The 19793-nt window shown below is 37.8% G+C and overlaps 1 protein-coding gene across 4 annotated transcripts in view; it reads right to left on the bottom strand.

The window, feature by feature from the left end:
- The window catches only part of SLC12A6 (solute carrier family 12 member 6), a 91892-nt gene that overhangs the window by 40435 nt on the left and 31664 nt on the right, over nt 1–19793 (bottom strand). For 3 of the 4 annotated variants that reach the window (XM_020996693.2, XM_020996765.2, XM_020996924.2), the window contains exon 2: nt 2367–2411. The exons of the other annotated variant lie outside the window; for it this stretch is intronic. In XM_020996693.2, the coding sequence (XP_020852352.1) occupies nt 2367–2411 (45 nt within the window). The remainder of the gene's footprint in view (nt 1–2366; nt 2412–19793) is intronic. 4 annotated transcript variants of the gene reach the window in all.

Here is a 19793-nt window from a genome sequence, read left to right as displayed (position 1 = left end):
AAGGTCATTTCCCAGTTGATAAAGTGTCAATGGATTTGAACTTTTACTTTTCAAAGGAAGAAATACAAGCCATCAATAGCCATATGGAAAAAATACTCCAAATAACTAATAATCAGAGAAATGGAAAAACTAAAGCAAACTCTGAGGTTCCATGAAACAGATTGGCAAAGTTGATGAAAAAAGAAAATTACAAATGTTGGAGGGTTTGTGGAAAAAGGCACATAAATATACTATTCGTGGACCTCTGAACTGGTCCAGTCATTTTGGAAAGCAATTTGGAACTACACTCAAAAAATTACTAAACTGTACATTCCTTGACTCAGATATCCACTACTAGGCAATATCCCAAAGACATCAAAGAAATAGGAAAAGGACTCATGCTTACAAAAATATGTATGGGGGGCACCTTAGGTGGCGCAGCAGATAGAGCACCGGCCATGAAGTCGGGAGGACCTGAGTTCAAAGCCGGCCTCAGACCAGACACTGGATACTTACTAGCTGTGGGACCCCGGGCAAGTCACTTAACCACAATTGCCTAAAAATAAAAAAAATAATATGTATGGCACCTTTTTCATTAGTGACAAAGAACTGCAAACTGAAGGGGTGATCAACAATTGGAGAGCAACTGAACGAGTTATGGTACATGAATGTAATGAAATACTATTATGTCATAAAAATGAGGAAAAGGGATAGTTTCAGGAAAATCTGGGAAGACTTGCATAAACTGATAGAAGCTGAAGTGAGCAGAACTAGAACAATTTATACAATAAATGCAATGCAATGATCAACTACAATTTTAGAGAGCAGGGGTGATGATGATGTATGCTACCCATTTCCTGAAAGAGAGGTGATGGACTCAATATGTAAAAGGAGAAATATTTTCGGACATGCCCAATGTGGGAATTTGTTTTGTTTGACTGTATTTGAAACAAGGATTTTGTTTTTCTTCTTCTTTTTTTTTTTCCAATGGTGGGGGGCAGAGTTGAGAGGACAGAAAAGATTTATTTAAACTGAAACTATTTCCAAAATTAAAATTTTGTAAAAGAACACCATTCAAGAAACATTGCCCCAGAGATACCACCATACTTATATGTGGAGTTTTACAGTTTTCAAAACAGTGGGAATCTATTATCTCCTTTGATCCTTAGAAATACCCTGGGGGATAGACAGGGCAAGCCAGCATTATCCCCATTTTAAAGACAGGTAACTGAAGCTCTGAGAGAAGAGACTAAAGTTAAATGACTAATAAATAGTAGAGCCAGGATCAAAATTCAGGTCTTCTGCCTTTTAATTCAGTGCTAGGAAGGGAGGTGGTGCCAACCTTCTAAAGTCCAGAGATATGTTTAAACTATTTTGTATGACATATACATTTACTCAGCAATGTGTTCCCTGAATGAAAAGAGAAATAGGCATCATCTTAGTTTTTACATCAAATTCTAAGGCTTTTTAATTGAAGTAAGGGATATATCAGCTATGTCCTCCACTTTGCACACTTTCTGTATGTCCAGGGGTGGGAACCTGTGGCCTTGAGGCCACATATGGCCATCTAGATCCTCAAGTGAGGCCCTTTGACTGAATCTAAACTTCACAAAACAAAGCCCCTAAATAAAAGAATTTGTTTGGTAAAACTTGGACTCAGTCAAAAGGCCGCACCCAAGGACCTAGAGGGCCACATGTGGTCTTGAGGATGCAGATTCCCCACCCCAAATTCCAACCTTTCTCTGTGAATCCCCAAAAAGGTACCAGTTCTGGAATCCTGCTAATTTTCTCCCAGTTTCAGAAATTATTCTTTAATACAAAGGAATGATGAGAAAATTAATTTAACATGACATTCTGCTTGGAATAGAATGGGAAACATAAATAGCTAAGAGTTGCTTAGGATAATGTTATTTATAAAACACTTTGAAATATTAAAATGAAAGTACCTAACAACAATAAAACACCCACCAAATAGTCACAGAGTAAGGCAGAGGCAAAGTTCAGGATATTGTGCAGTACCTGTCTTCTCCCCATTCTATTCGGTACAACCAACAATAACTTCTTTTAGGATTGTATTGGAACAAAGGGGTTCTAACTCCCACAATTTTCTTTCTAACTATAGACTCTGGGAAAAGATCACTAACAAACAGGTTTTCTAAATATAGGCAAACTGAGCCTTAACAACCAAGTTGCAGGATGATCTTCAAAAGCCCTTACAAAATGATGGCTATGAAAGGTGGAAAAAAGTTGGAAATGGTGAGAAAGGAAAGAAAGAAAGAAAAAAAGAGATTTAGTGAGGGAACTCAATTCACAAGGTCTCAAATGTCCAGGTTAGTATAGGCAGGGAGGACCACAGAGAGAAGCTGGTCCCCTCAGCAATACTGTACCTAGCAGCTGGCTGTGTTCTCCTGTGATGGAGTTCTGACTTGGGTCTGAAAAACAAACAATCAAAAAGAAAAGGAAAAATGAATGACAAAAAGAAAACAAGGAAATGAGCAAATGTTAAAAATCTTCCCCAAAATACATTAATGAAATAAAAGTAAAACAAAGTCATGAAAAGTCTGAATGTAATGACTGTTTCTTAGTTAAAAAGAAAAAAAAATAAGTTGCAATTAAAAATAAATGACTAGACCATTCCTCTAGAGGTTGGAGGATATGAAAAAAGAGCTTTCCCAAGAAAAATTTCAAATCACAAACGAACATATGAGAACATGCTTCAGAAGTGCATATTTAAAAATTCCATTGTTTCACTTCACACCTTGCAAAATGGCAGATGGCAAAACCCAGCAATATTCAATGCTTTATTCCCAAATTTTTTTTATTAAATTAACAAACATTATCAAACATGAACATTTACACACACACACACACACACACACCAGAAAAAGATGGTTGAATATGAAAACATGAATCTCTATTGTTTATTAAAAATCTGTATCACTAACCTCCTATTCCCCCAACTCTTCCCCTATAAAATAAAAGCCTTATTTTGTAACAAATATAGTAAAACAAGACAAATGTACGAATTGGTTGTGTCTGAAAAGGTATGTTTCATTCTGTACCTATACTCCATTAACTTTCTGCCCAGAGATGGGATGCTTGCTTCATTATCATGTCTTCTGGGGGCAGCTAGGTGGTGCAGTGGATAGAACACCAGCCTTGGAATCAGGAGGACCTGAGCTCAAATTCGGCCTCAGACATATAACAGTCATTAGCTGTGTGTGACTCTGGACAAGTCACTTAACCCCAATTGCCTCACATAAAAAACAAAACAAAACATTATCATGTCTTCTGAAGTCATGATTGGTCACTGCACAAATTGTTCTCCTGGTTTTGTTTACTTTATTCTGCATCAGTTCATATAAGTCTTCCCATGTTTCTCTAAATCCTACCCCTTGGTCATTCTTGCAGTGAAATAATAGTCTATCAGTGCATCATAGTTTATTCAGCCATTCCTTAGTAGATAGGTACCCACTTTGTTTTGAGATTTTTTTTTTAGCACCACAAAAACCTGCTATAAATATTTTTCTTCCTTTTGTCTTTCTTCTCTTCGGAGCATAGGCCTACTAATTGGTTCCTGGGTCAAAGGGAATACACAGACTAATGGCTTTTGTATGCAGTTCTAAACAGTTTTCCAGAATGGCTGCTCCTAATATTTACAGTTACACCAACAGTGTATTAGTGTGCCTTCACTCTCACTGGCACTCCAATAATTGCCATTCCTCTTTTAGTCATCTTTGACAATCTGATGGGTATGAAATGAAACTTTAGAATCACTTTAATTTGCATTTCTATTGCTATTAGTGATTTAGAGCATTTTTAATATAATTGTTCATATTTTGCATTTCTTTTCTTTTTATTTTATTTTATTAGGCAATTGGGGTTAAGTGACTCGCCCAGGGTCACACAGCTAGTAAGGGTCAAGTGTTTGGTCTGAGGCTGCATTTGAACTCAGGTGATACTGACTTCAGGGCTGGTGCTCTATCCACTACGCCACCTAGCTGCCCCCTGCATTTCTCTTCTTAAGAAGTCCTTTGATCTATTAAGGAAGGGCTTTTGCTTATACATCTGTAGCAACTGGGAGCAGTCAGTGTTGCAGGGGCATTAGGAAGACAGACACACTAACAGAATGTTTTTAGCCCTGTAATTGGTCTGACTGTTGTGGTTATCTATTTGGAATCATGCAAGAAAAGTGACTAAACTGTCTGTATACTCTGACCCCCCAAATCTCACTACTGGGCATTCACCCCTAGTGAGTTAAAGGTAGAAACAAAGGTCAATAGGCACCAACATATTCATAACAGCATTCTTTGTGATGGCAAAGGATTAGAAATAAAGTGGGCACCAAAAGACAGTGCAGAAAAATCTATGGCATGAGAAAGTACCAACGAAATGTTACTGTTCCACAGGAAGTGACAAATAGGAAAGAGTTCAGAGAAACATGGGAAGACTTGTGTGAACTGTTGCGAAGTAAACTAAGCAGTACCAAAAGAACACACAGTAGGACTATAACAACACAAATGAAAAGATCACTAACAGGAAACAAAATCGGACTCATTTTTGAGATTTTTGAAAAAGGCAATTTTATCTGCATGACATATCACTCTCACTTCTAAATAGATCTGTTCTAATTAAAGAGGCACTCTTTGCTAAAAAGAAAAAAAGACAAAAAAGAGACCTAAAAAAATTTTCAGAAAAACCGATCAATTTATTACCGGTGTCTACCACTATATTGACTGTTTGACACCTTTGTTCCTCAGGGATACATTTTCTCCGCTCTTTTCCAGAGCCAAACCGGGATGATGCTTATAATTACACAGCACTCAGTTTTGGCTTTTTTGCTCTTTCCAATTTACATTGCTATAGTCATTGCGTAGGCTGTTTAGTTCATTTGGAATGTTCTTCCGTGCTTTTCTGAATTCTTTTTATTTGTCATTTCTTATGACATAGTAATATGCAATTACATTCATATGAGAAGATACTTCCTTCTGCCTCTTTGCAGAGGTCAGATTTACAAGTATGGAACAATACCTATAATGTCAATTTTTTTAAGGTGTTTATCAGTTTTAATGAATTTTTCTTCTTTTAAAAAAATTCTTTGTTTTAAGGGAAGTCTTTTTGGGAGAGAGGAAGGGAAGAAATATGGGGAAAATCTATGTGATGTAAAAATAAAAGACATCAATAAAACTATTTAAAATAAAATAAAATGACAATTAGAAAATGGGTGATGATAATGTCTAATAACTGCCATTTTTATAACACTTGAAAGTTACAAAGCACTTTCCTTACATTTCTGTGAGGTAGGCAATGCAAGGATTATTCCCATTTTACAGATGAGAAAACTGAAGTACAAAGAGGTTGACTGATTCATCCATGGGCACAAAGCCAATTAATATATGAGCCAGGATTCCAGCCCAGGCTTACTGACGCCAAGTCTCGTATTCTTCGAACCACACCATGCTGCCTTTGAAAGTAATACAGTGATGGCAATAAACCAAGGTCCTAATGCGACAGGTATTAAAATCACAATCAAAGCAATTCACCAGTCACTTCTTTGGCAGTCTTAATTAATTTAAAGTTACAATATTAAAGTTAACCAGTCAGACTTGTACTTTCTCAAAGATCACAACTACTGAGATACCAGCTGGGGAGGGACACTACCTACCCAGATATACCTGGGAGCTAACCCCTATGCTATTTTGAGAAAGCTCAACAATACTTTTCATAGGTACCTGGATTATTATAAATTAAAATAAACACTCAAAAAAAGTGATTGGGGGAAAGAAACACCATACTTAATCAGAACCTATCAGCAAAAAGAGTTATCTGAGATATTTTATACTTCTTCTAAGACTAAATGGTGCAAATTACAAATCCAGAAGTGTGTATAATAATGTTCACCAAAAGCCCCACAGGACTCTGGCACCCCTTGCTACTTCCTAAGCTTATTTGCTATTTTGGGTTATTAATTATCTAAGTCTTGTCTTGAGACCCTATCAATGTCATTTCTATGCCAGACTATACAAAGGGCACATGAATCAAAGAGTAAAATGGCATATAATTTAATACAAAAGACAAAGGTAAATAACAAAGAATTGAATTGAGCAGTAAATGTTTATATCCACATTATAATCAAGTTTCCCTTTAATCCCTCTTGTTTCTCCATAATAGCAAAAGATGGACATATTAAGTTCAGAATAATAATAGTGGTGGTAATGTTTAGGGTTCTATAGTATCTGACAAATTTCTTTTCTTTCTTTCTTTTTTTTTTTGTGAGGCAATTGGTAAATAATTTACCCAGAGTCACACAGCTAGTGAGAATCTGAGGCCAGATTTGAACTCAGGCCCTCCTGACTCCAGGGTACGTGCTCTATCCACTGCACCACCTAGCTGCCCCAATTTCCATTCTTCTTGGGGGAAGAAGGGTGGAAGAATGCTGGCACCTGCACTTCCCTCTCACTTCAGCTCTGAGCAACCATGGCCAGGTGGTGCTAGGTGGTAGCTACCATGTGATTACTGCCCTGTGTGCTACCAATAACTTTTCAATGTAAAAAGGTCTTGTCTTAGGCAGCGGCAAACAAACACCTACCCAGTATATAGCTGTCCATCTGCCAAAATTTGATTATCACTAATATTATGAGATGAAAACAAGGGCAAATCTGGAAGTTCATTCTTTCTGGTCAGAATGTGCCCTGAAACAAGACTTGCCCGGGATAATTCAGATTTGGCACTGGGTTTAAGCGGAAGGGCATTAATATGTGTATATGCTATAATATGTGTACATACTACATGTCAAATTGTGCAATCAATATAACAGCCCTGTTTTGCTATATACCAAAGCACCTTTGTATTGTTATCTGAATTAGCTTATTGTGATCTTTCCTGCTTAGATTTGAGGTCATTCCCAGGTATAACCAGGTTTGCCCAACATTGGGAGTGGATAACGTTAGTCAAAATGACACTAAATTCTTCCTCATTTATTACTTCATATTTAAAGCCACATAATCCTCAGAGTGATTATAACATTCTTACTCCTCCATACCCTTTATAAATCAAGTTATTCTTGGGTTATAATAGACACTATTAGTCACAACCTATATTGTTGTTGCAAATGAAAACCAGAGAAGAATAACGCAAAACTGAATAGGTGACTCTGAGAACATCGTTTCCATTTTTTTTTCCTATTATCAGGTATGTTTACTCTGAAAAATAAAATTTTAAAATATCTCATATGATAAACAAGCAACACCCTTGTATGCTCAGAATAATTTCTCCTAGGTGACTAATAAAGAATACAAATTTTATCTAATTCCCTATATGCCTAGAGGGTCAAACAAAAAGTATGTGGACTACTTGCAAGAGAGGTACATAATAAAACCTTTCAAAGGGCTTGATTCAAAGCTGATCTGCAATTCAGTCTTTGGGAGTAGCCTGGGGCACTGAGAAATTAAATAACTAGACCACAGTCACATAGCTAGCATGCATATGTCTGGAGTTGGGACTCAAACACAACCAAATATTTTTGACTTCTAGGACAGCATTCCTCTATAAAGAGCTCAACACTTAATTTCCATGGAGGAATGGTCTTTTCCTGTTTCTTTGGTTTTCACTAGACTTAAGTACCTCGCTGGAGAAAACAGGGCTAATCAAGACCAGCAGTATCCTCCAGTTACTAACTGTACAACTGTAGTTAAAGATATTTGATAGTAGTCATCTCATTACTCAATGTCTTCACAATCTATGGCAGGAATTACCCACCAGTCTCCACAAAAAAGATCTCTTGCATTCTTTAGATAAACTATGAGATTAACAACATCAATGATCAGCATACATCTGAAGGTTTATTTATCCTCACACCTCTTTGGGTATATTTAAAAAACCAGTCCTAAACACCCAATCTCTAGTTTCTTGCACTGAGGCATTTCCACCTCCTCAAAATCAAAGAAGCAAAAACATGAGGACATAAAGCTCCAAAGGGCCTATATTGGCCAAATACCAGGCACAAAGGGATTACAAACTGAAATTAGCTGGAAAAAAATACACATTAAACAGCTTTCTCTTGTCTCTCTAAGTAGACAAATTCTCATGTTGGGGTGACTTGTACATGCCCTTAACACATAGCAATAATCCTTATAGGAGAGCTAACTAAAAACAACCACATGAGTGTAGCCCAACATGTACCCAGGTTATATATATTTTTAAACTCTCACCATTTTACATTTAGTGATTATTTCTCCTGGGTTAACTTAGGGTGAATTTGATAAGATATTTGCAATTTACTGCCCCTGACTAGCTACCTCCAAAAAGAAAATGGAAGGAGAGGGTTTAGATCTGCAAGAATGATACTGGAACCCTCCGGGGTTGGCATTGTTTCCAACTTGTATACAACAAGTCTTGTATGCCAACTCTATGTATTCCTTTGGACTGGACTCATCATGCCCCCAGGAAACCTCACCATTAGGAAACTCATCATCCTGCAAGATTGCATCAGCCTTGGTACTCACTCCTGATCAGTACCTTCGGAACTCTCTGCCCCTCTGACCTGGGGGGTGGGGGAGTAGGGTGGCAGGAAGAAGGAAAGAACCCATCCCAGAGCTTCCATTTAGAGTGGGCTCCCAGACCAACTATCTCTTCATTTCCCTTTAGACTGCACTCCATCCTGCCCCCCACATTGGGTACCTTCTCTTTCTACCCCTCTTTTCAGCTTCAGCTTCCTTTCATGTTGTCTTCCCTTATTAGATAGTAGGCTCTTTGAGGGCAAAGACTATTTTTCTTTTTCATATTTGTAGCCCCAGCACTTAGCACAGTGCCCAGCACAATAGTAGGTGCTTAAGAAGTATTTACTGACTGACTGGTAGTTATCAGTTCAAAACCTGATTTAGAACCAGTTTTACAGAACTATAGCTCCTTTCAATGCTTAATGTTTAGATCCTACCTTCCCCCTTAGTTGGTACCCTTATTGTCATCTTAGTTGCTTAAGGTACCCCCACATATACTTAATAGCTATAGTCAGCATTTCATGGAAACATCTAGCCCAGTGGTTCTCAACCTGGAATATCTGGCCTTATTTTAAAAATACATTTATAACCATTTCAACATAACTTGTTTCCTTTGTAAGCCCATGTACTTTGTTTTATGCATTTAAAAACAATACTGTGAGAGAGGGTCCATAGGCTTCAACAGACTGTCAAAGAGATTAACGGCACAAGAAAGTTAAGAAGCCCTGCCTTGGAGGCAGCATAGTATAATGCAGCACCAGCCTTGGAATCAGAAACCCTTGGGGTCAGTTTCTGCCTAGGCCATATATCACCTATGTGACCATGAACAAGACATGTATCCCTCAGTGCATCAAGAAAACTCCCTAAGGTGATAAATCACAGATAATGAGGTTCTGCACTGAGGGAAGTAGTTTCCATAGAGCTTCCTATGCCAAGGAAATCATAAGTCCAGACCCCATCCCTCCTCCACTCATTCCAAAAAATAATTCAACCAGTCCTGAATTTTATACCTTTACTGAGTCAGACCCTGTGCCTCACGAGATGCCAACAAATTAATCTGATACACCAATCCCTATCAGATGTGCTAAACAGGGAAGACTAGAGGGAACTTTCCTTTCCAGGTGACAGTCAAGGCAAGGAAAGACATATTTTTAAAGTGTTTACTATGTGCCACGACTGTGCTAAGTGCTGGGATCCAAATACAAGCACAAGGGAGGCTCTGCACGCAAGGAACTTACATTCTAACCTGGGAAGACAATACAGAAAATGGAGATGATGGGGGGTGGGGGTGGAACATGAAGGAGGATCATGATGTTCCAGCTCAGAAGGTTAGAAGTAAGCCTGGGGAGGGAATGAAGCATGGCCAGTCGGGGCTCTTTCTCCAAAAGGAGAAGGGGCTCTGGGGGGGGGGAATAGAGGGAACAACTTACCAATGGAAGAAAGATCCTAGAATGGCAGAGGGATATTCATTCCATGGTGAGAAGGCAGCACATTTTAAAATGATTTTAAGTCTAACTCAAAGGAGTGACTATTATATATATATATATATATATATACATATATATATTTCAGGCTAACTATAAGGGGAATTCAAGGAAATGGTAGGCTAGAGAGAGCTGTTTAGGCAGAAGAGGTCTTCTGCTTTTCCTCAAAAAAATAACAACCTATAAGTGATTACCAAGCTATCCACATAGGGCAAATCTTAAACAAACATTCACTCTAGGTCACCAAATCTACCAGATTAATTTATGGTCACTGAAAGCAATAACCCACAGTAATGAAATATTCTAGCTTAGAGAAGTGGTGAGTTTGTTCCCAGGAAATATTACATCACATTCTACCCTACAACTATTGTAGCCACCTTCTTTCTATATACTCAAGATGCTGCTAGTGATATTTTCTATAAGGCCTCTCTCAGCTTCCTCTTTGGTCTTCTCCTTCCTTAAAAACCTTGTTACTAGCAATGCTGTTCAAAGATCAACTGTGAATGACTTAGCTATTCTCAGCAATACAATGATCTAAGAAAATTCCAAAGGTCTCATGATGAAAAATTCTATTTACCTCCAGAGAAAAAACTGATGGAGTCTGAATGCAGATTGAAGCATACTTTTAAAAATTTTCTTTATTTTTCTTGTTTTTTTTTTGGGGGGGAGGAGTCTGTGTTTTCCTTCATAACATGACCAATATGGAAATATGTTTTGCATGACTGTATATGTATAATCTATATCAAATTGCTTGCCTTCTCAATGAGGGAGGAGGGGAGGGAAGGGAAGGAGAAAGCAGGGAGGAAGGGAGAGAATTTGGAATACAAAATTTACAAAACAAATGTTAAAATTTTTTTCACGTAACTGGAAAAAAATAAAATATTTAGGGGGAAAAAAAAAACCCTTGTTACTTTTCAGGTCTAAATCCTAAGTAGACCACATGTGGTTCAGAAGTTAGATGATGGCATATGATTTTACCTCAATAAATTTCTTACTTATATATTTGTAGTATATTGTCTGTCTTTCCAACCTGTGCCATCCCATTTCTCCCCTCCCAAACAGTGAATTACACATAGTATGCACTTAGTGTCTGTTGAATGAAGCCACCTGAATAAATACAATTCAATTCTAAAAATATTTATTAAATGCCTATGTCTACTATGTACAAGGTACCATACAGTTCAAAGCACCGCAGCTATAGATAAAACTGTCCCTCCTTTTACTCCCAAAGAGCTTCAAGGAAGAATCTTGGAGTTGAAAAGGGGCTCAGCCTACCCTGAGACTGAGCAAGAATGACCTCTATTACATTCACTTCCTACAATCTCTTCAACCAGCACTCACATGGCATAATCTCAACATCCTTCATCTCCTTGGTTACCCTCCCTTGGACTAGCTCCACACTATCAATTTCCTTACTAAAATGTGGTGCCCTAACACAGTCCAAATGTGGTCTAATCAGAAGAGGGCACAACGGGACTATCATCTCGCTAGTCCTGCACACAATGCCTTTCTTAATGCAGCTTAAAATCAAATTCGTTTTTTTTTTTTTGGCTACCTATCAATTCCCAGATCTTCTCTAGATGAATTGCTTCTAGCTATGTATCCCCATCACACTGTACTCTTGAAGATGATTTGTTAAAGCCAAACATAAGACTTTACTTTATCACTGTTAGATATCAAAAGTACGGAATCAAGTAGAGATGTATGGAACACTCCATCTCCTTCCGAGCTGTACCCGAGCTACTGAAAAATGACATTTTTTGAGCTGTGTGACTGGGAGAATGATGATGCTACCAGCAAAAAGACAGAAATGGAGGTCACTTTTACAAAATGAGCTCAGTTTTAGAAATCTGAGTTTGAAGTGTCAGTGGTATATCAAAGTAGAGATGTATAGCAGGGAACTGGCAATTGATACTGTATTTGAGGGGAGAGTTCACTCAAAAGAATAAAGTCAATCAACACAAGCTGAATGAATCTAGATAAGAAAATATAAGAAAAACAAAGTTAATTCTTCCACCTAACCTCCTATGTCACCTGGTTCCCTTTTTTCTTTCTCTGCTTCATCCTATGGATGGAGGGTACAGGGCAGAAAAAGAAATTGGGACATCTCTTTAATGCTTTCTAGCTCCTAAATATAATTGCAAGGATTTCCTAGTGAATACTTTTGACAGAAGAATAACGTAATGCTCCTCAGGAAGGGAAAACAGTATAAACTCATCACTAACTTCGAGAGAGTTACTGTGACCTACAGTTCAACTTCATAGTCTTACAACTCTTGATTACACACGTGATTCATCATATTTTTTCTCTATTTCTTTAATATTAAACACTTTTTCACTTACTTGTTCCAGGAAACACCTACCATTTGTCTACTTATTATGCTTAGATATAATGGCGGGGAGCTTTATGAGCTCATACCTGCATAAACCCTACCAGCATTTAAACATCACATACAATTAGAAATGCAGAAACCATCAATTTGCAACAGATATCCCACCATTAGGTATTACTATTCCAACAGATTCAACACTAAATGAAGTCCCCAGAGTAAGAGAAAAAAGAAAGACAGAAATCCAGACAGCTAGACAAAGACAAGAGTGTTTGTGAGTTTGGGTATGTATTACCATGGTGTGGGGTTGTGGATCTGGACTTATGATTTGTCAACTTGGAAAACTCTTTCCACTAATACCATCTGTTTTTTTCCCCCCAAGTAATTCTAGAAGACTATAAACTGTGGAAAAGTTTCTGATCTGCATTGTTGGAAGTTGTTCATGAATAGCAGGAAGCAGCCACTGAAGGCAATGACCTTCGCCCCTTTTCCTGAAAGATTTCTTTGACCTAATGGCTGAGTGGGGAAATGATGTAAAAGCAAACAGTGCCTTAAAAGCTAAAAAAAAAAAAATTAAGGGTTGTTTTTCCAGGACCTTGTGAGGCCCCTCCTGAACTTGAGGGTATCCTAGAGTCTCTTTCCCTAATCTTGAGGTACCATAAAACTTTCCCCTATCCTGGACCATAAAAATTCCTTGTCACCCTCATCCTGAGTCATAAAATTTCCCCTCTTCCTTCCCCTATCCCTTTCTAAGTCGCCAGTCCTGTTTCCAGAGCTAGCCCGCTAATTTTGAATCAATAAAGCTCCCAATAGTTACAGAGAAGATGTAAGTGAATTCTTTCACACCTGAACCAGCTCTCCCAACTCTAAACCTCAACAGTATGATAAGCTTGGCCAAAATCAAGCAGAGTATATCTACAGCATTTTCCTGATCTATCAGGCAAGTAACATTGCCAAAAAGTGAAATTAAATTAGTTTGGCAGATCTCGAGCTGGCTCTCAGTGTTCACCATATTTCTTTCTAGGTGTTCATAAACTTTTCCTGTGTGGCTACATCTCCCTTGGGATAATTTATAACTAGAATATTAGAATTCTGTTTGTTTATAGAATCCTTTTCAAACTACCAACATTTAGAATCTCTTGCCAAACTATAATTTTTTTCCTAAACTTTTAATCTACTTTCCCAAAGTCTCAGGTACATTTCTAGATCAAAACATCCCCATCTGAAGAAAACTCACTCTTACATGAGAGAGGAGAAAGCAACTTGTCCTTGAACTGAAAAAGTTGGTTGACGGCTAATTATTTTCATGTATATCTAGCTATAGATGTATCTATAAAAATAGACCCTCCAAATGTCTCACAGTGTCCTCCATTCATGTCATGCCATCAAAACCAAATGTTTTGAATTGTAACAAATTAAAAACTTACCAAGCAGATTTATAGATAAGTCATGGAAGCTTCTTATAAAACATAATTAATAGGAAAATGGAAATTATTTATTTTTATCATATTTACATTAAGAATTTTAGTCAGCTAACCATGTTCTTGGGGGGAAATGGGGAAAAAGAGAAGTACGGGGCACAAAACAATAGAAAGGAGAACTAGAATAACATCGCACAGTGTAGCACTGCTATCCCAAAGTTGCCTTAACAAACCAGGTGAGGAAGAAGAAAAGGTGACTGAGAGTGAAAAGAGGTGTGCCTAAATTAGCAAGAGATATTGCCCACACATGTAAGAAAGATGACTCAAAGGGATTTATCTGGGCAATCTTCCCTCTGGCCCTGACTTGACTCAAGAAAATGGTAGCTAAGGAATCATAGGCAACCTTATCTCATACAAAATTGTACACTTTACTGTTTAAAGTATTTGTCCATACTTTGCCCAGCCTATCACGTGTATACTTTTGGAAACATGATAATCAGAGTGCTTTTTATATTCCTTATCACAAATCTAATTTTTTTAAAACTCTGCAGAAATAAACCATTATTCCCCTTATGTCTCTTCAGAGTGCCTCTATTCCCTTGACAATGCTTGTAACCCAATAAGCCTGGCAAAAGTTTTGGTGGCTTCAAATTCTCTTACTTTCTAAAAAGTCAGAGAGGAATGAAGAAGGTGATATTTGTTTACACAGTCTCAGGAGCACAGAGGAAAAGGGCACTTTGTGAATTATTTCCTCAGATCAGACATGAAAAGTATTAAAAATACTTTATTTTTCTAAATTTGTGAGAGGTTGAGATTAATTGTGAGAGCCTTTTATAAGTAAAAAAGAGAAAGATGATAATGACACTCATTTTCATAGCTCCATATACAATATACAATTTACAATTTATTAAATATTTTCTTATAACTCTGTGAGACAAGCAATATATTTATTATTCTATTTTAAAGAAGAGAAAATAGATTCAATGAGGTTGAGTGATTGTTGCCACAGGTCATACAATTGGTAATTATCAGAGGTGAGATGCGAACCTAGGTTTTCTGCCTTCAAATGCAGAATTTCTTTAGACTGGTGTTAAAATCATTACATTCTTACAAAATTTCATTTTGCCTACAGGAAGAAAATAGTAAAATATACTTCTGATTTCATTATTTAACATTATTTTAGGCTAATAGCTAAGGAGAATGAGATAAGCAAGAATGAGATTCAGCAGTGTGGTCAAAGGATTTGGGTTCAAATCCCAGCCTTGTTATCTATATAACCCAGGGCAAATCACTCAATCTCTCTGGGTCTCCTTTTCCTCAACTGTTTACAGTTGTGGGGTTGAATTAGATAATCTGAAATGGCCTTCTAGCTCTAAATCTATTATCATATGACTGATCAATCCTATGACACTCTGATGTCCATTAATTTTTAAGGCTAAAAACACAGAAGCCAGTGCTTCTAAGCATAATAAAGGCACTCTCAACCTTATTTTTTTTTTAATCTTGAGGCTGTTGGACTTTTTTTAAAAAATCAACTTCCTCCAGGAGCTATTCTATATAAGTATGTTCTGAACTATTTTAAGATATGTTCACACTGTACTGCTAAAACTGTTGTAAATAGCACTTGAAAACCTTTCCTTCTATAAATGACTCCTGTGTCTACAACTGAAATTTTGCTGCTGATGGCTGCTCAACAAGTATACGAATCAAATAAAAGGAAGAGTTGTGAGGTTTTCAGAGGGCCCACTGTACAGGACTGTCTCTCTAATTATGGTCTTGTTCTCTATCATTCTTTTAAAGCTCAACTTAACCTCTCCCTTCAAATAGAGGGCATGAAATCTTTCTCCACCAGTATTTCCTATCAGTCTCATTACCTAAATTCTCTACACCCCCAGGAACTCAGGCACTTATTCTGTTCTGCCCTCTGGAACCCCATTCTATTGTTAACAAATTGCCTCTTCCTCAATAGATCTCTTCCTCAGACTCATAGAAATGTGATTCTCCCCTACCCTCACCAACCCAAGACCCTGCCTATCTGGCTCCCTTCTCTACCTACTGGATCCACTTAAGCTACCTCTTTTCTCTTCAGTTTCTCTGTAAACCTCTATTACCCTCTCAAGAGCCTGGTTGTTTTTATCTACTGTTTTATACATCAGTTATTCTTCCTCTTTCTTCAAGGAGTTTAGTACCTGGCCCAATCTTACTCTCTACCTCACCACCTGACTATACTTGGGGACGAGAGAGAGAGAGAGAGAGAGAGAGAGAGAGAGAGAGAGAGAGAGAGAGAGAGAGAGAGAGAGAGAGAGAGAGAGAGAGAAGTGTGTGTGTGTGTGTGTGTGTGTGTGTGTGTGTGTGTGTGTGTGTGTGTGTGTGTATGCTGATATCCGCTCCAACACTTTGGCCTTACAGTACCTCAATCTCCTCAGTTTCTATCATTGCCACCTTTACTCTATTTCAGCTGCACAGATGAAGGTCATACTGTTTATCTCATCACTATTCATAATAGTGCTATCTCTGTGACTAAGAACTCTGAAATTTCTGTCTGACACAACCTATTACTCTTCCATTCTCTTACTTTTCATACACATTCTTCATCCTCATAATGACGATTAACTATCTGCTCCTTAGAATTGAAAACTTATTCACATGCAAGTGTAGAATTTCTTAATTTGCTCCCCAAAACCCAACCTCAGTGACAAAGATGAGTTTTGGGTTTTGTGCTCAAAGATATAATTTTACTATACAGAGAAGCTTAGAACAGTTGAAATATTCATATAACACTAATAGAATATGTACACACAGAGTATGTTTCATTTTAATAAATATTAATAATAGCGAACAATTATATAGCCATTCAAGATTTACAAAATGCGATTGCCCCTAAAAGAAGGATTTCCAAAGTCAGAGATGTGGAAGAAGTCCATTCCAGGCATGGAGGGCAACCTGCATGAAGGCAGAGAGGTTGACAGAAATCGGGGCATAGCTTAGTGGCCCCGTTGGGCTGCAATGTAGAGTTTCTGAAGGGACATAGCATAGGATAAGGCTAGAATGGTTTATGAGCAGGCAAAGGAGAGCCCCAAATGGAAGTTTGTATTTTGTATTTTATCCCTGGGTTTTTTTGTTTGTTTTTAAGCAAAGAAGGGACCTTTGTCTAGAAAGATTATTTTGGCATCTGTGTGAAAAATGGATTGGAGAGGAGATACTAGAAGCAAGGAAGCCCCGTTCAGATATTAAAATAGTTTCAGTGGAAAGAAATTAATTTAGTTTCCCTGGGTAGGAAACGAAAAGAGAGGAAAGAAGAATCTGACTGTGATTCATTTCAGTTCAACAAGCACTTATAAAGTATTTGTGTGAAAGATACTGTGAGGTGCTGGGGGTACAAAGACAAAAAACAAAACAGTTTCTTGCCCTCAATGAGCTTACATTTTATCTGAGGTTGGTGAGGGAATGGGGCCTCCTACAAGAGTCTGTTGACAACATATCCATAGATAATTACTTCCATACATTGTATGATGTGGGAGGAGGGCTGGCCTTGAAAAAAGGAAGATCCACGTTCAAGTCCTACTTCTGACACAAATTTTGGGACTATGAACAAGCCACAACCTCTCAGTGCTCTAAGGCTATAAACTACAGACTCATTGCTGATTTGATTGCTAGAGGGAGTTTCCAAGTAGAGAGTTCTTTTAAAATGATGAATGTATGGGTCTGTGCAAAAAAAAAATATCAAGTAGCAATTTCCAGGGGCTAGAGGGAGAATAATAACTGTTGAAAAGATCAAGAAAGTTCTCATGCAGAAGTTGTGATTTGAGTTGTGTCTTGATGATAACTAGGAAATCTAAGTGACAGAGTGGAGGAAAGTAAATGTTCCAGGCATGGGGGACAGCTGCAAGCACAGAGGGACAGGAGATAGAATGCCATATATGAGGAAAAGGAAATAAGCCAGTTTGGCTGGAATTTTGTGTATAAAGGGGAGTAAGTGAAATCAATCTAGAAAGTTAAATTGGAGTCAAACTGATGCACTTTAGATGTCAAACAAAGGAGTTTTATGTTTTTTCTCTGAGGAAATAAGGAGTGAGAGGAAAGAATGGTTACACCTGTGCTTTAGGAGTATCAATTTATTAACTATGTGGAGGAAGCCTGGGAAGGAAAGAAACTATAGACAAAGGAAAACAGCAAGGATGCTGTTGTAATAGTCTAAGAGGAAGGCTATCAGGACTGAAGCAGGCTACTCTATATTCTTACTGTATGAGCGGAGAGAAGCAGGCGTGTGGGAGTGGAGGTGACAAGACTTAATAGCTAAGGGAATGAGAAAGATGGAAGAATTTAGGATAAATGCAGCATTGAGAACCTAGGTGATCAGAAGGATGGTGGTGCCCTTCATTGAATAGGAAAGTTAGGGGGTGGGGAGTTTATGGAGAAAGATGAGTTCTCTTTAGGATTATGTTGACTTCAAGATACCTGTGGGACATCTAACTGGAGGAATCCAGCAGGCAGGTGGTGACATGTCATCGGAGCTCTATAAAAAGACGATGAGGGCTGGACATGTAGATTTAGGAGTCATCTGCTGAGGTATAACTAAACCTATGGACACTGAATAGGTCTCTGAGAGAGTGCATAGAGAAAAGCAAGACATGAGGGGAGCTTAAGGATATACTTGCAGATGGAACAGGTTATGATGGTTGATCACAAGAAAAGGAGTTGGCCTTTGCAAAGGAGAAGGGTTACCCCTTTGTCAGAGACTGAAGCAAACAGAGGGATGTGGAGAGGAATTGAGCTATAGAATTGAGGAAAAGAGGGAAAACTCAATGGATGGACTCTTATTTTCCCCCAAATTTTTAATTTTTAAAGATCTTTTTTTTTTGCTTTTTATATCACCTTCATTTCTGAATCTGTTCTCCCCTATCCATTGAGGGCTGGTCTCTTTTCTTTGTAAAATATGGGGCAAGTTCCTTGACTGAAAGGGAGAAGAGGAAGAGTGATACAGGTTGAGTTCAGAAGAGAAGGTTTGGAACAAAATGCAATAGAGAATAAAATGAGAGTTCACATGAGATTAGATAACATAAATTTATAATGTACCTAGTCAGTGACTAGTTTTGTGACTTTCTCTAGCAGTGTTCAGCAATCTGCTAAAGTAGGAACAGAGAAGGCCAATAATGGGAAAAAAACCTAGGTTTGGTTTTTGGGAAAGGAAGAATAACAGGAAGAAGGGGTCCAGCAATTCAGAGTAGAAGAGTAAGTTGAACTGATTACAGAATTATTTCAAAGAAAGAAAGTATGAGCAGAGTTGACAGAACAAAATGTCCAGCTCTAGATATTGTATTTCTAAGAACTGGGCCCAGAGTGAGAGGGGAAGAAGATGAAAATGGACATAGGCACTAAGGAGGAGACAGTACGCTGGTGGAGGGCAGGGTGTCATATATATGTGGGCACGTACTAGCATGAGAACCCATGAGTGTATACATTGGCAATACATTGGAAAGTTGAGGCAACAACACCTTCATCTGCACTACTTGGATTCTAACGTCCTTTTTACTCTAGCTTCATGCTCCTGTGACCTGCCGGAGTTTTGCTTCAAAATCCATGCTAATATTAATGTTTAGCACGATTTCACATGTGCGATTGATATCACATTTCTTGTCTTCTCAATGGATGAAGGAAGGGCAGGAGAGAGGGAGAGAATCTGAAACTCAAATTTTTAAAAAAATCAATGTTAAAAAAATAAATAATAACTTTAAAAAAGTTCATGATGTTCACCTAGATTAGTTTGTAATAAACAATGCTAGCTGTGACACTTCAAGGTCTAAAAGGTCAACAATAAAAACACAAAGACCATCTGAAAACTTCACTGACATCTATAAATACTCTGGCAACGGACAAAAATCTAGGAGAACAGACTTCATGTGTTTAACTCAATTTGAATTCTCTAAGAACCAAGTTGACACTTGCGTAAATGGATTTTAAAGGAAAAAAACCGCCCACCCACATGAGTTCAGTGTCACTTTGCAGGATGAACTACACCTAAAAAGGGTTAGACAATTTTACTTCATTATCAAAGCCCTAGTTAATGAAGTGATAATGAGAA

Source organism: Phascolarctos cinereus, unplaced genomic scaffold (genome assembly GCF_003287225.1).
Source record: "Phascolarctos cinereus isolate Bilbo 61053 unplaced genomic scaffold, phaCin_HiC Scaffold_3;HRSCAF=262, whole genome shotgun sequence".
Classification (NCBI taxonomy): domain Eukaryota; kingdom Metazoa; phylum Chordata; class Mammalia; order Diprotodontia; family Phascolarctidae; genus Phascolarctos; species Phascolarctos cinereus.
Note: the sequence above shows the minus strand (reverse complement) of the source record. Positions and strands in the feature narration are given on the sequence as shown.